Consider the following 13,010-nt stretch of genomic DNA (forward strand, 5'->3'; position numbering starts at 1 on the left):
GGAGAAGCTCAGTCATTTCTTGCTGCCCAAGTATCTCTGATTGCCTGGTGCAATGGCAGCCCACCTAAGCCTGTAATGGGACCCTCAGTGAAGCTTTTTCCATTACACTGTACCTAGCCTCCCTTGGTTTTACTGCACTACCACAAAAGGATCAATCTACCCGAGAAAGGCACTTCTCTATAAACTTCTAATTCTTTCCTTGAAATGCAATTTAAATATTCCAATAAGATATGGGCTTATCTGTTAACAGCAGCTCTTTATGCACGCAACACAAAACATTTGCCAGATAACACTAAACATTTCCCTAAGCATTTCCTTATTGGCAAGGCTTTCTGGACTTCTGAAAAAAGACAAATGAGACATTTAAAACATACACTGCTCTGTAAAACATAGAGTAATTGAGATTACCTACACAAATCAAACACCGAGCACTTGAAAGGTAGTCACCAAGGTGGTAAGAAAATATTCTTCGTTGTCTAAGACAAACTGTTCATGATGTTACCTCGAGTACTGCATTAAACTCACTGGAATTGAGAAAGCATTCATGTCTTTACAGTTAAGAAAACTTGTAAGTTATATCCATACTTCAACAATACTCCAAAGAGTATTTTAAATAATCTGTTAAGAAAAGGCAGCCTTGACAGTGCATTAGACTTAACAATCTAGACTGCCTATTGCCTATATAAAAAAACACCCCCAAAAGTTAATTTTTGTTGAACACACAGAAATTCCAGTGACATTTTGGGTGCATTTCAGGTTTTAAAACAATGAAAATATGCATTTCAACTTAACATGAAAGAATAGTTCCATAAAAAATTAACTGACTCACAGTGGGAGGGACAACATTCACACCTTAAAGAACGCATGCTCTTTTGCTCTCTATATGTGTTTTAGTAAAAACACTCACATGGACAAACTCACATATAAGTGTACCTGTCATGGGGTCTATGTCTTTCACTAGATCTAGGCTAAACAAGTTTTGCCTTGCATTTTTATTAAATAGTATATTTTCTAAAATGTGGGTAAAGTAAATTAGAATTGACTGCTAATTTCTATCATCATTTGACTTCAAAGAAAATTACCACACCATCTGTGCATAGACACTACTCATACACTTTAAAAAATTTGATATTGATTTGAAAATACTTCTGAAAGAAAATACCAATGATTCTGTCTCACTAACAGAGAAAAAACACATTCAGTGTGACCTGGAGAGCCTGGAAGAGAATATCTGCTCCTGCTGAACTACAGCCATATTTTAAGATACAAAAAGAAGAGGAAAGGGAGAGGGCATGCAGGAAGGGGGGCAGTGAAAGAAAAAAATGTTTCAAGCTATCAGTTGCTTTTTGACTTGAAGCTCCGGGTGTTTGTTCATTTAACATGGGTAGGGAAACTCCTCCTGCTGTAGTGTATTAACCCAAGTTTTGACCTCTAATCGATGTCTTTTCAATGTATAGGATCTTCATAATAAAGATAATGTAGAGCATATTTGTGTGAAAGCGTATCTACCACTAGCCATAAATTTGAGCCTTGCATTTTTCTCTGTAACATGTCAATATTTGTGACACTAACTAAACATACTTTATTCATTTGACAAGGATTGTTACATTATATTGAAAACTTTTGTTTCAATGTCACCACCTCCCAGTTTTGACTGATGGCGAGTTAGTTTTGTTAAAATGCACGGGGTGATAGCGTATGCTCCAGTGAACTTTCCCTCCTCTCAGCACCAGAGACAAAAACCTGCAGCTCTGCTCTGTGCTGGCAGCCATCTGGCCAGCTTTCTCTCAATGCCTGCCCCATACCACACTGCAGGCAAAATTTCAGGGCTCTAGAGCTCTGTGGAGCTATTCATGACATACCAATTTCACATTTTCTGCTTGTATGCTTGCAACAATAAATGCTAATGAGGACTATGAATGACATTTTTAAAGACAATAAAAAGGTCTCCAAATCCCTTGCATATGGAGACACTATTTTCTAAACTTCACCTTCTGTTAGGGAGCCATTACACTCTAAAGGAAAAAAATAACCTAAGGAGAACAATGAGATGATCAAAGCATAACCGAGTGCTTAAGAATTCCAAAGAAAACAATGTTTGCAAAGCTAGCTTAATGACAGACAGATTTTATGCTGATGTACAGCACTAACACTTAAGCATAGTAACTCTCTTTTCTCTCTCTTTTTCAGTAACACTGCTACTTCTCATCGAGGGGCTCAGAATTGGGCGGGGGGGGGGGTCATAGCAAATCCTCCCTTTCACTGATCACATATAACTCTACAAGCCACAGACTTGGACTCAGCAATTACTAATCTCTAGATGAGTCCAAGAATACTCTAAATAAGCCCCAGAATAAACTGTAATTACTAATGGATTTGGAATGCTACGCTTTCATAGACATCTCTGCGCTGACAAAGTGTGGCCAAGACAAATATCAAATTATACTTTCCACAAATCTGCCTGTTGGAATACCATTGCTAAGAGAAAGAAACGAGAAAAGGGAAAAGAATAAAAAAGAAAGAAAGAAAATAAAAGAGAAGAAAGAAAAAGAAAGAAAGAAAGAAAGAAAGAAAGAAAGAAAGAAAGAAAGAAAGAAAGAAAGAAAGAAAGAAAGAAAGAAAGAAAGAAAGAAAGAAAAAGAAGTTGCCTTTACTCTGAGAAATGCCTTTTATATTAAAGACAACTTCCCATTAAGAAGATTAAAAACACTTCCAGGAAAATCCACCAGGTGGAGCAAATACACAGCATTACAAAACATTTATTTATGCTCGTACTGCCATTTTCAACAGTATATGCAAATATTCTTACCTATTGACCTCCCTTCTTCACCCTTTTGTCATATATTGATCAACTTGTATTTATTTACTACATTTATAATGGTACAAAAACTTTGTTCAAAGGGGCCTTCACACAAAACTATTGTTCCTGATGAGCTCAATATGAATTTGCAAACCACAACAGTCATCAGAAATATATGGGAAATTAAAGTATTGCATTTTTCAACTTTTTTTTTTCCCCCCAACAATATAAGGATATGGTTGTGCTAGTAAAACACACTGACAAGTTTTCAGAAAATAATGCTTAGTCTTACATGACTTAGCAAAATCTTTGCACTGGCCTCCACTGTAATGGGCTGGAAACCTGGCCGTTCAGCATGTCTGGTTATGTTTTTATACACACAATAGTGCCCATAACATCACAGCACTGCCATTGGACAGCATGGTGGTGTTTACTATTAATGCTTTATTTTAGTATGACATCTGTCAACTACTGAGTAATTTCAAGAGGGCAAGTCAATGAGGACTGTAAATAAATGTTTCAGCATATCTAGAACAGCTAAATATTATTTCTCTATTTAAATTATTTGCTTTCCAGAGCCAGGTGAGAAAGTCACCTTATAATCAAGTATTTTGTGTTTCCCAGATGAATCAGGAGGTCTAATGGATCAGAGGCAGGAGGGGCAGATTTTTACATGAAGAGAACTAAGTCCAAACAGAACAGTGGTTCTTTTATGGATGAGTTTTCTCACAGTAATAGTAGGACAACCCACTGGCAGACCCTGTAATTGTTAAAATGCCAGGCAGCATTACAAAATGAACTGCTCTAATGCAGTTCAGCATCTGGAAACACAGCAGAATCAGTACACAAACTCATTCAACCCTTGATGATAGAAAGGCATTATCGTTTGTAAGTGACAAAAGGAAGGTGCTGATTTTAGTCAAATATTTTTCTTTCCATTGTTTCCTTAGTTATACCTTCCATCACATTTTTCTCTCACTTTTCCAATCACTGTCCTCTGTTTTCTCTCTGGTACCAGATCTGCTCCTAAATTCAGGACTCTGGGGCCACCTTCTCACTCTGATAACATCTCTCTTCTCCAACTCACTATATGACCTGCCTCTGGCTCCAGCTGCCTTGGACAGTTATCCTCTCCCACCTCCACCAAACTTGACAGCTCAAAGAAGTTCCAGAATTCCAAGGTGTAAGTAGTATTGTAAAATATTACCCTCAATTAGCACATAAATTGAATAGCAACAATCAGCACTCTAACACTGAGGGAAAAACACCTGTGCCAGTTAGGTTTCCATTACAAAATGAAGCCAGAATGGTATTCACTTAAAGTGCTACTGAAGGAGCACATCAAGCTCGCTGCAAGCACCATGTGTTGTCCTAATCTCTGTGCTTCTTGTCTGACCCAGATGAATCCCATCATAGCTAAGAAAAATTAAAATACAAAATCTTTGTTTCTTTAGGAACTGGGAGGAGCCTTGAGGAACACAAGCCTCTAAACATAATTTCACTCTATCTAATGGTGTTGTACTCCACATGGTGCTTCATTGTAGCCATTCAGAAGAGAAGCAGAAAAATACAGAAGTGATTATGAAGTGGAATTTCATACCAAGAGCAAATTACACCACTTTACATTAGGAGAATATCTGCAAAGAGAAGCAGTAAATGTTTGGGCACAATGCAAGATCCCAGTTTTAATAAAGCCCAAACCATCTTGGGAACTATTATCTGCAAGAACTTTCCTTAAGCAAGATTATCGCAGCAGAGGCTTTTGGAGATGGCCAAGATAAATATTTTTTCAAAAAGAATGCTGATTTAAAACCATTATCACCAAGGAATTTTTGAGTGGCAACCCTGGTATAAAGGCTGTTATTTTCAAAGAGGCTCTAGACACCCAATGGGCAGGAGGAAATACAATGTGGTTGTTGTCACCACACATCCATGGACAACTTTTCATTTAATGGACTGCTGGTTGAGGCGGGCAATGGTTGGCTAAAGGTCATGGACAGTTCATTGGATTATGAACTCTGCAAAAAAAAATAATAAATAAAGGCAACTAAAACACTAGAAAAGAGGGACACAACTTATATAACATATAAAGGTTCAACTAACAGACAGTGCTTTCATAGAGACACATAATTTCCCTCATATGTACAAACCCTGAACATATGTAATGTTCCATTCAAGAACATGAGACTGACCACAATGCATAAACCATCTTTTTTTTTCATCCTACAAATACATTCAATGCTTATTTAAATTATGGCTTCTTTACAATATGACAGGACAGACATGCAAAACTACATGTCTATGTAATCCACTTTTTCTTAAAGGCACCTTTACACCAGAGTAACCAAAGGAGTTTATACTGAAGAAAGGCGCCTGATTCTAAAACTACATGTCTATGTAATCCACTTTTACTTAAAAAGGCACCTTTACACCAGAGTAACCAAAGGAGTTTATACCGAAGAAAGGGGCCTGATTCTAGAGATGAAGGATTATTGCACATATTTAAGATTCATTAGATCACAATTATCAATCTGATAACACTGTTACAGCTCTTTTGTTGCACCATCCCCTGAAAATGCTTTTCAGATGGGGGATTAGTGGCACAATAGATGACAATGACTCTGGACCACCTGCGCTGTAGCTGACTCCTGTCTGTGACTGCATATGCACACTGAAAGCTACCTTCCTCACTCAAGGGTCCCCAAAATCCTTACCTGCAATGTTTGCATGCAAGAAGAAAAGTATGCCGTTACATTTGCTTTACAATTTTCCAATTAAATATTAGCAGGGAAAATCTAACTAACTGCTCAAAAGATTTCAATCTCGCCTACGAAGCACCCAAAATATCTAGTACATTAATATGCTGAGTACATTAGTATGCTGAGCCTGTGGGTATAACTCTACAGACTGGACCAAAAGCCTTCAGCATGAAAGGAAATGAAACTTTAGTTAATTTCCAGCTCTCCTTCTCTCCTCCTGCAACCACAAGTATCTTTCTTGGACCAGCTTCTGCCCACAACAATAAACGGCAATAGTCATACGCTACACTCATTTCTGCTGGAAGCCCTTATTAATTATGCTGCCTCCCTCTACTACTTGTACCCAGTGATTTTAAGTTCTACCAGCACAACTATTAACACCACTATGTTACAAACTCAAGTACTGAGATTGTACAAATAAGTGTAATATTCCTCAGTCATCATTCAAACAAGAAGTCATACTTTAATTCTTCACACACACACATTAAAAAAACCAAAACAAAACCAAACCAAACTAACAAAACAAAAGCAGACAAAAAACCAAACCAAACCAAACAAACAAATAAACAAACCCCAAAACAACCAAACACCTATCCAAGTGTTTACATGCTTTGCCCATGTAAGCATACAATATCTTTTAACTATAGGGAGGAGCTTTACATCCTAAAGGAACACTGTCCATCTGTGGACCCAATACTGAACGCTGCCTGTGACCTCAATAAATAGCAGCTATAAGGAGCAGGGACTAAAACTGACCCTATCCCAACACTTTAAAATTGAACACCAGACTTTTAAACATCTAAGAAAATCACATGGATAATGAGAATGGAAGCATTGATAGCTGCCATTACTGTTTTAATGGGCCAGAAACAAACACTAGCTTGGTTTGAATCCAGGGGACAAAGAAAAATAATGCTGCCAAGCATGCTTAAAATGACAAACTTAATATGCCAAGCATGATGATTATATAAATGAGAACTATGAAAAAACATACCATTTTCAAAAGTTTAACTGTTGCATAGAACAAAATCCACCTCAAAAAATTTGTTCCTCAGAAGATTTGATTTCTGAAAATAAGAGATCAAGCAAGAGAAAAAAGAATCAAACAGAAGAAAAAAGACGCAAATTCAGAAGAAAAAGGGTTAATGTTTTGTTTCAGTCAGTGTTATACCAATGCCAGAATTACAAGGGAAAGACTAAAAAGAGCCAATTTTTTTCTTTATTATTATTATTATTCTTTAAAAGAAAAAAAATCATGCCTATCTGTCACAGGGTTGTCCGGGCTGGAAGAACCGGCAGGAACCTCAAATTCCTGACCAAACCCTCTTCCACACAATGCCTCCTGAATGGAAGGAACCGAGGCCCGGCAGAGATAGCCCCCTGTCAGGAACCAGCCCTGACGTTTGCGGACAGACGGGGCTGGCCTCGCAGGATGTCAGAGCAGCAAACTGCTGATCGAGATACTGGGTTTTCACACACTCCCAGCCTGGATGTTTTGCTCTTCAGGTAATTAAACAAGGAAACGGGGCTGATGTGTACGAGTCTGACCCCTGCGCCGCGGCTCCGCGGTTCTGCACATCAGCTTCCGCACCAGCCGCCCCGAGCAAGGCAGAGCCTTCTGCCGCTGCTCCTGCCTCCCCGACACCAGGCTCCAAAACAAATCCTCCTGGAAATATCTGCTGCTATTCCCTCCCTCCCCCACCCCCACTTTACGAAGGGCTACATTATTTGCTCTGATCCACACACCTTGATTTCTCATAAAAAAAAAAGAAGGGGGGAAAAAAAAGAAAGAAATGGGTACTTGGGTGTAGCTGTTCTTCAGCCTGCCATTCAAAATATTAAATTTACTGGGGGGAGGGGATGAACAGACAGAGAGATGAGGCAAGGGATTCCCAAATTAATGTTTAGTTTAAGGTCATTATTCAAAAAGATCTTGAAACATATTGCCAATTTGTCCAGCCAACAGGCAGACATGCACTTATTTAGAAATAAAATTATTCTGATTTAAGCATTATTGAAGAGTCTTTGTCTTACAAGAGGACATAAATCATAGACCTAGGCATTGCAAAAACAGACCAGTGTTTTCTCTCTCTTTTTCCCCAAATTTCAGAAATGGGAAAGGGCAGGTGTTACCACCTATATTTGGCAGAAAACCCTACACAAGGCTGCTCTGTGACTGACCCAGTTTCTATGCTCTTTAAAGGCTATTTAAACAAAAATTATTTTTAAAAAAGGTAACACATTCCTGCTTCTTTCTGAAAAATCCACAGAATAGAATATTGGCTGAAAAGAGAAGAGCCCAGAAGAAAGAGGAGTACAAAAGCATGCCTGCTTGTCTGTGTTCAACACAAAGAACATTAAATGAAAACAACTGGCATGCTGCCAAATTCCTATACAGGCAAAGAGATTCAAATAAATTGATTTCACGCATCACACTGACCTGGGATCAGTGAGCAGTGGTACAATACACTTGCTGCTCCATGTGGGGCAAAGCCCATTAATGTTATCAGAGACACATTACATTGAGGGGGAGCAGAGGGGGGGGGCACAGAGAGGGAACCCAAACTCTGCAAATTCAGGGGGGAAAAAATCACTTTGAAAAAGGAACTTGAACTGGAGTACTTGGTTTCAGTTTACTAATAAATATATCATATTGCAAGAGTTTGTCCTCTGCTCACCTCAAAGGTTTCAAAGACTGTATTTTCAAATTAAAATAAATACTAATGTCAAACACACACATTCCCCTTACATTCTACTTTTAACACAGTTGTTCTCAAACTCACTTATTCTCTGTAAATTTCCTCCCTTCCCCATCCGCTAGCGTTTTATATAGATTATGGGTTATTTTCTTTGTACTTCAAAAGCTGGATTCTTGCCCAGGATACTCTTACTGGCTCAGAAAGCAAGCTGCAGAAATCGGCCAGGCTCTCAACTGGCCCAAATCAACCTGACCTAGAGAGAAAAATGCTTTATTTGCAAGGTAGCACCAAGCAGGGCACCAGTGTCCTTTGCAGGTCACCCATATATGTTCCCACATAGCAGGGAGCTGTCTCCGAAGCAGTAATTCGAATTTCACTTTCTTACTAATGTGAAGTAACCCATGTTTGCTGTGGAGCTCTCCTTGTCATCCTGGCTTTGTTTTTCATTAAGCTCTCTCACACTCCAATCAAGAGCAATGCCAGCAAGCCACAGGTGTGCACCACATGAACAGATGAAATTCTGATTGGAAGTACAATTCACTGTCTGTAATACAGTTGCATACTCTTTTGCATCTGTGGTATGTTTGAAGGGGACTTTATTATTTTCATTGTTATCCTTAAGATACATTGATAAGCAAACAATTGTTTTGAAGATAAAAAAGGAAGCCAAGAAAAGATGACTTTGCAATAGCAAAACAAAGATGAGGATGCTTGAAAGGGGTCACATCAGCAGAAGTAGTCATTGCTACAAGAGGCCATTGCTTCAAGGAGGTAATAAACTCAAAACACTTTTTTTTTCCTTTTTTTTTTTTTTTTTTTTGCATTTTACTCCATTTAGGCTTCAAATAGCAAGTCAAATCTTGGGCACAGCAAAGTCCATATTAAGTTAAGCTCAGTGTTGGCTTCATCTCTAATTAATTAAAACTGAAATTTAAAACTAATTGAAAATGTGGAGCTTCTTAGCCATTTAAGACTAAAATTTCTGAGCATGCGACAAATACATGCAGATGTAGACACCTCACCCATTCACCTCAATTCAAGTAAATGTCAAAATGGGAATGACCAAAGATCTAAAAACTGTTAACCACCACTGATCACTCTCTAAGAGCTACAAAGCAGTTTTGAATTCTTCATCATCAAGGTGAAAACTATACAATATTGTTAACTCTGTAAGAGGTGTCACAGAGGGATGTGTTTATTTAGGTATAAGCCTACAACTGACAGAACTGCACAGAGAAGGGAATCATGCAGAATACAGCAAGCTCACCATGGCAGAGATGTGCCTGCACACAGGCAATACAGAGAGCACAACCTGCACAACAGTGAACAGAAGGGATAAGGTGCTGTTCCCTCCCTATTATGAACACTTCAGCAACCATCAGGTCAGTTGGACTTTATAGAGATGAAGTGAATTTTAGTCATATTAATTCCCTTTCTTTAAATTAATGGTATTAGAAAACAAGCCTTTTTCCCAAGTTGCAGGAAATTTCCATTATCTTGCACATGCTCTGACAGCAATAAACCACAATAAACTTCTCATTAGTATGCCAGCACTGCATGCTTCAGGCATGACATTTTTACTTTTACATTTATTTATTTTTAAAATCCTTTATGAAGACCCATATGGCAAAAAAACCAACCAACAGCCACCTGTATAGGGTACATCTGCACTTTGAAAAACAAGACTGTAGATAGTAAAAAGGAGAAATTAGTCAGAAGCTATACACTGCTAAATAAGCAAAATCTACACATAAGAAGAAACCCTGCTAATATTAGAAACCTTGCAGATTCATTCTCTTCCAGTGCTGCCTCAGTACATGAAGGTCCCACAAAAGCATTTATTTGTTTCAAACTGAGCTAGGAACTCAAGTTAGAATGCAACTTCATTTTTATTAGGATTTAATTTTTTTAAAGTATGGTCACACTGGTGCACAAAACCTCAGGCCTAGCCCTTGCCACAAGGCGATGTGCAGAGGCTCCCATTGGCCCTTTCAGCTGCTGTCCATCTCTCCACACCCCACAGGCAGAGCAGCATGGTGTCTCAGGTGGGAAAACAAGTAATGTGATCAAGGCTGAGCTACATTTAAAACTATCCAGGGCAAAGCCAAGAGTACTCAGACACCATTAATCTTATTTTGGTACCATACTCTATCAAAGTTATGTCAGGCGATATGGTCCAACACTGAGAAAGAAAATTGTCCAAGTGTTGGAAAGCATTTAAAATCAGTTTAGCAGTGGCTTGCCATCCAGACACACAGCATTTTAGAAGAAAAAAACGTAGTTACAGTAAAGACAGGAATGACTGTCATAGGACATCTAGAAATTTTGTCCAGCAATAGCAGATTTACTTTTCTAGTACGGTAAAAATCTTAGCACACAAGAACCAGAAATATCCATTCTCATTATCATCTCAATCAAATTTATCACAGATTCCAGTTTGTTGCAATGAATTTACCAAAGGATTCCACTAAATTACAAACAACCATTTTGCCAATTTACAACTATCTCTTAACCTGATTGCAAATACTATTCCAATTCACAGTTCAGAAAACTGGAAGTCACTATTTCCATAACCCAGCCTAGTAATATTGACGTGACACATAAAGAGCAACTATGTCATTAAAAACACAAAAATAACCCCAAAGTTAAAAATTTCACATATATGTATTTAAGATTTTAGAAAAGTAATGACTGATGTGTTTTATTAGCATTGCAGTACTCTTTTCTCACTTGTATTAAACGAGGACAGCACCTTCACTGATTTAGGCAGACTATTTGGAGCTAAAGGGAAAGATTTCTTTTTTAATTACAGTTTACAAGGCAAGGTACAGTCATTATATACACACGAATAACTTCTAAAAGGTATTCACATTATAAAATAAAATATTTTTCTGTTCCTTACCTTGACAAAATTCAAAGTTCCCTTTTTTCCGGCAGTCACCTATCACTAAACTCAGTGCTCTCCAAGTGTTTCTTTTGACAGATATCATTCTCCACCAATCGCTCTGCTAATTTCCTCTTTCCTTTTCTGACTGGGACAGATATTATGTTCACCAGCCCAGAGATCAATCTTTTCTATTGACAACAACAAATGAAAAAAAAAAAAAAAGCATATATCACAGCCAGTTTGAAGCACCACACTCCTTCATTTACATGACAACAGTAGTCTTAAACAAAAAGGTAAGACAGAAACATTATTCTAAACCAAGTACCCACATTTTCTTAGCTAATATAAGGTAGTACTTTAAAACTGTATTAATTCTTCAACAAAGGTAGTTTCATAATTTGCTCAGTTGCTCAGTTAGAACAGCTGACATATAGAAGGAAACAAATTAAGGGCAGCCTCTATTCTACCCTTTAGTTAATTCTGTAAAAATGCTTGGGTTTAAATACATTCACATAATATAAAATATTACATACTTTACCTGGTTCAACAGAAGCTCTAGAGAACCATTTATTAAATCAAAATGTTTACTAAAAATAGAGATCTTCCAATTTACACATCACTAATACTAAATTGGATTTGTAAGTTGTAACAGCAAACACATTTAAAGAAAGGCAGATCAAAAAGCTATTGATATATTTACAAATCATCTTCCCACAACTGAAAAGGCAATTCCTCTCCCACTCCAACACCTAATAAACCTGTTTATTTGGGTTACACAAATACTCTGCCATTTGCATAAGTCTGTATCACAGTGTTGTCAGTTTTTCCAAGGCATTAATATGCTTTTCAGGGGTTCATAATTATGTCAAGACAGAAAGTTTTTTCAGAGCCAAGCACACACAGTTACGTACATGCTTCAATCTGCAATGACTGTTCAAGTATTTTGGGACATCAAGTTAAGCATGCACAAGGATCCGGCCACAGAGCATGCACCTAACCCAGAATCCAGCCCCAACCCTCTCCTGCACTAGATCTTTCTGCAAAAAAAATTCATTGCCTAAGGGCATTTGCAAAAGATCACATTTGTGTTTGTGCTAGAAATTGCAATCTTTCCCACAAACAAGCACCCTTCTCAAAGCAAAACAAACCTTCCCAAGTTAAAATTAAGGTTACAGAACAAAGGAGTTCACCAAAGTCCTTTCCTTCTTTCCAGCAGTCGTGGTCGGGCATTTCCCCATAGTCCTAAGAGAAGCCAAAATTCCACTGATTTCATTGAAAACAAGTGGCAAGGACTCTACCCAGAATTTGGCAACTGTGGAGCTCTCAAAGTGACACAACTGCCTCTGGCATTTGGAAAATAACCTCCAAAATGTGGTTAGGACTTCACAACTTGGGTACAATAAACTACTTTAATAAAATTATTTTTATTTTGTATGTAATTCTATAGTTGTCACAATGTTCTCACATAGGCAATAAATTTACCTTTCAGTTGTGCCCCTAGCATGAATTGTGTACTTTTCAATTGCCCAGACTTTTGCATAACACTTTAAATTTCCATAAATGCATACAGCATTCTCGGAATTATTGTTATTGTTTGATCTGATTTTTATGGTCATAAAACCATAAACCCTACCAAAACTGAAAAATTCTCCACTGACCAAGTGGCCCTATTAATTTCACTGCGATTGTTTAAACATTAAGTTTTCTACCAAGTGACAATAGCACAATCTGGCTGAAATACTGTCTTATAGTGGAATACATCATATTTTGGATTCAGAGTTATACATTTGTAAAGATATATTCATGTTTTGCTAACCTTTGCTAATTTGGCCACTAGAAACAATTATGGTCAAATATATTAAACT

At 37.7% G+C, this 13,010-nt stretch overlaps 1 protein-coding gene across 4 annotated transcripts in view; it reads right to left on the reverse strand.

Moving 5' to 3' along the window:
- Positions 1–13,010, reverse strand: part of RUNX1T1 (RUNX1 partner transcriptional co-repressor 1) — a 115,232-nt gene that overhangs the window by 83,928 nt on the left and 18,294 nt on the right. Inside the window, exons 1-2 of one of the 4 annotated variants that reach the window (XM_039706177.1) lie at positions 11,161–11,289; positions 6,554–6,626 (exon numbers count right to left, since the gene is read on the reverse strand). The exons of 2 other annotated variants lie outside the window; for them this stretch is intronic. Coding sequence is in view for 1 of the 2 variants with exons in the window: in XM_039706175.1 (XP_039562109.1) it covers positions 11,161–11,248 (88 nt within the window). In the remaining variant the exon portion in view is untranslated. Of the gene's footprint in view, positions 1–6,553; positions 6,627–11,160; positions 11,334–13,010 lie in introns of those variants that run through there. One more of the 4 variants, XM_039706175.1, reaches the window with a different exon arrangement.

Source organism: Passer montanus, unplaced genomic scaffold (assembly GCF_014805655.1).
Source record: "Passer montanus isolate IOZ18808 unplaced genomic scaffold, ASM1480565v1 scaffold19, whole genome shotgun sequence".
In the NCBI taxonomy this organism is placed as follows: domain Eukaryota; kingdom Metazoa; phylum Chordata; class Aves; order Passeriformes; family Passeridae; genus Passer; species Passer montanus.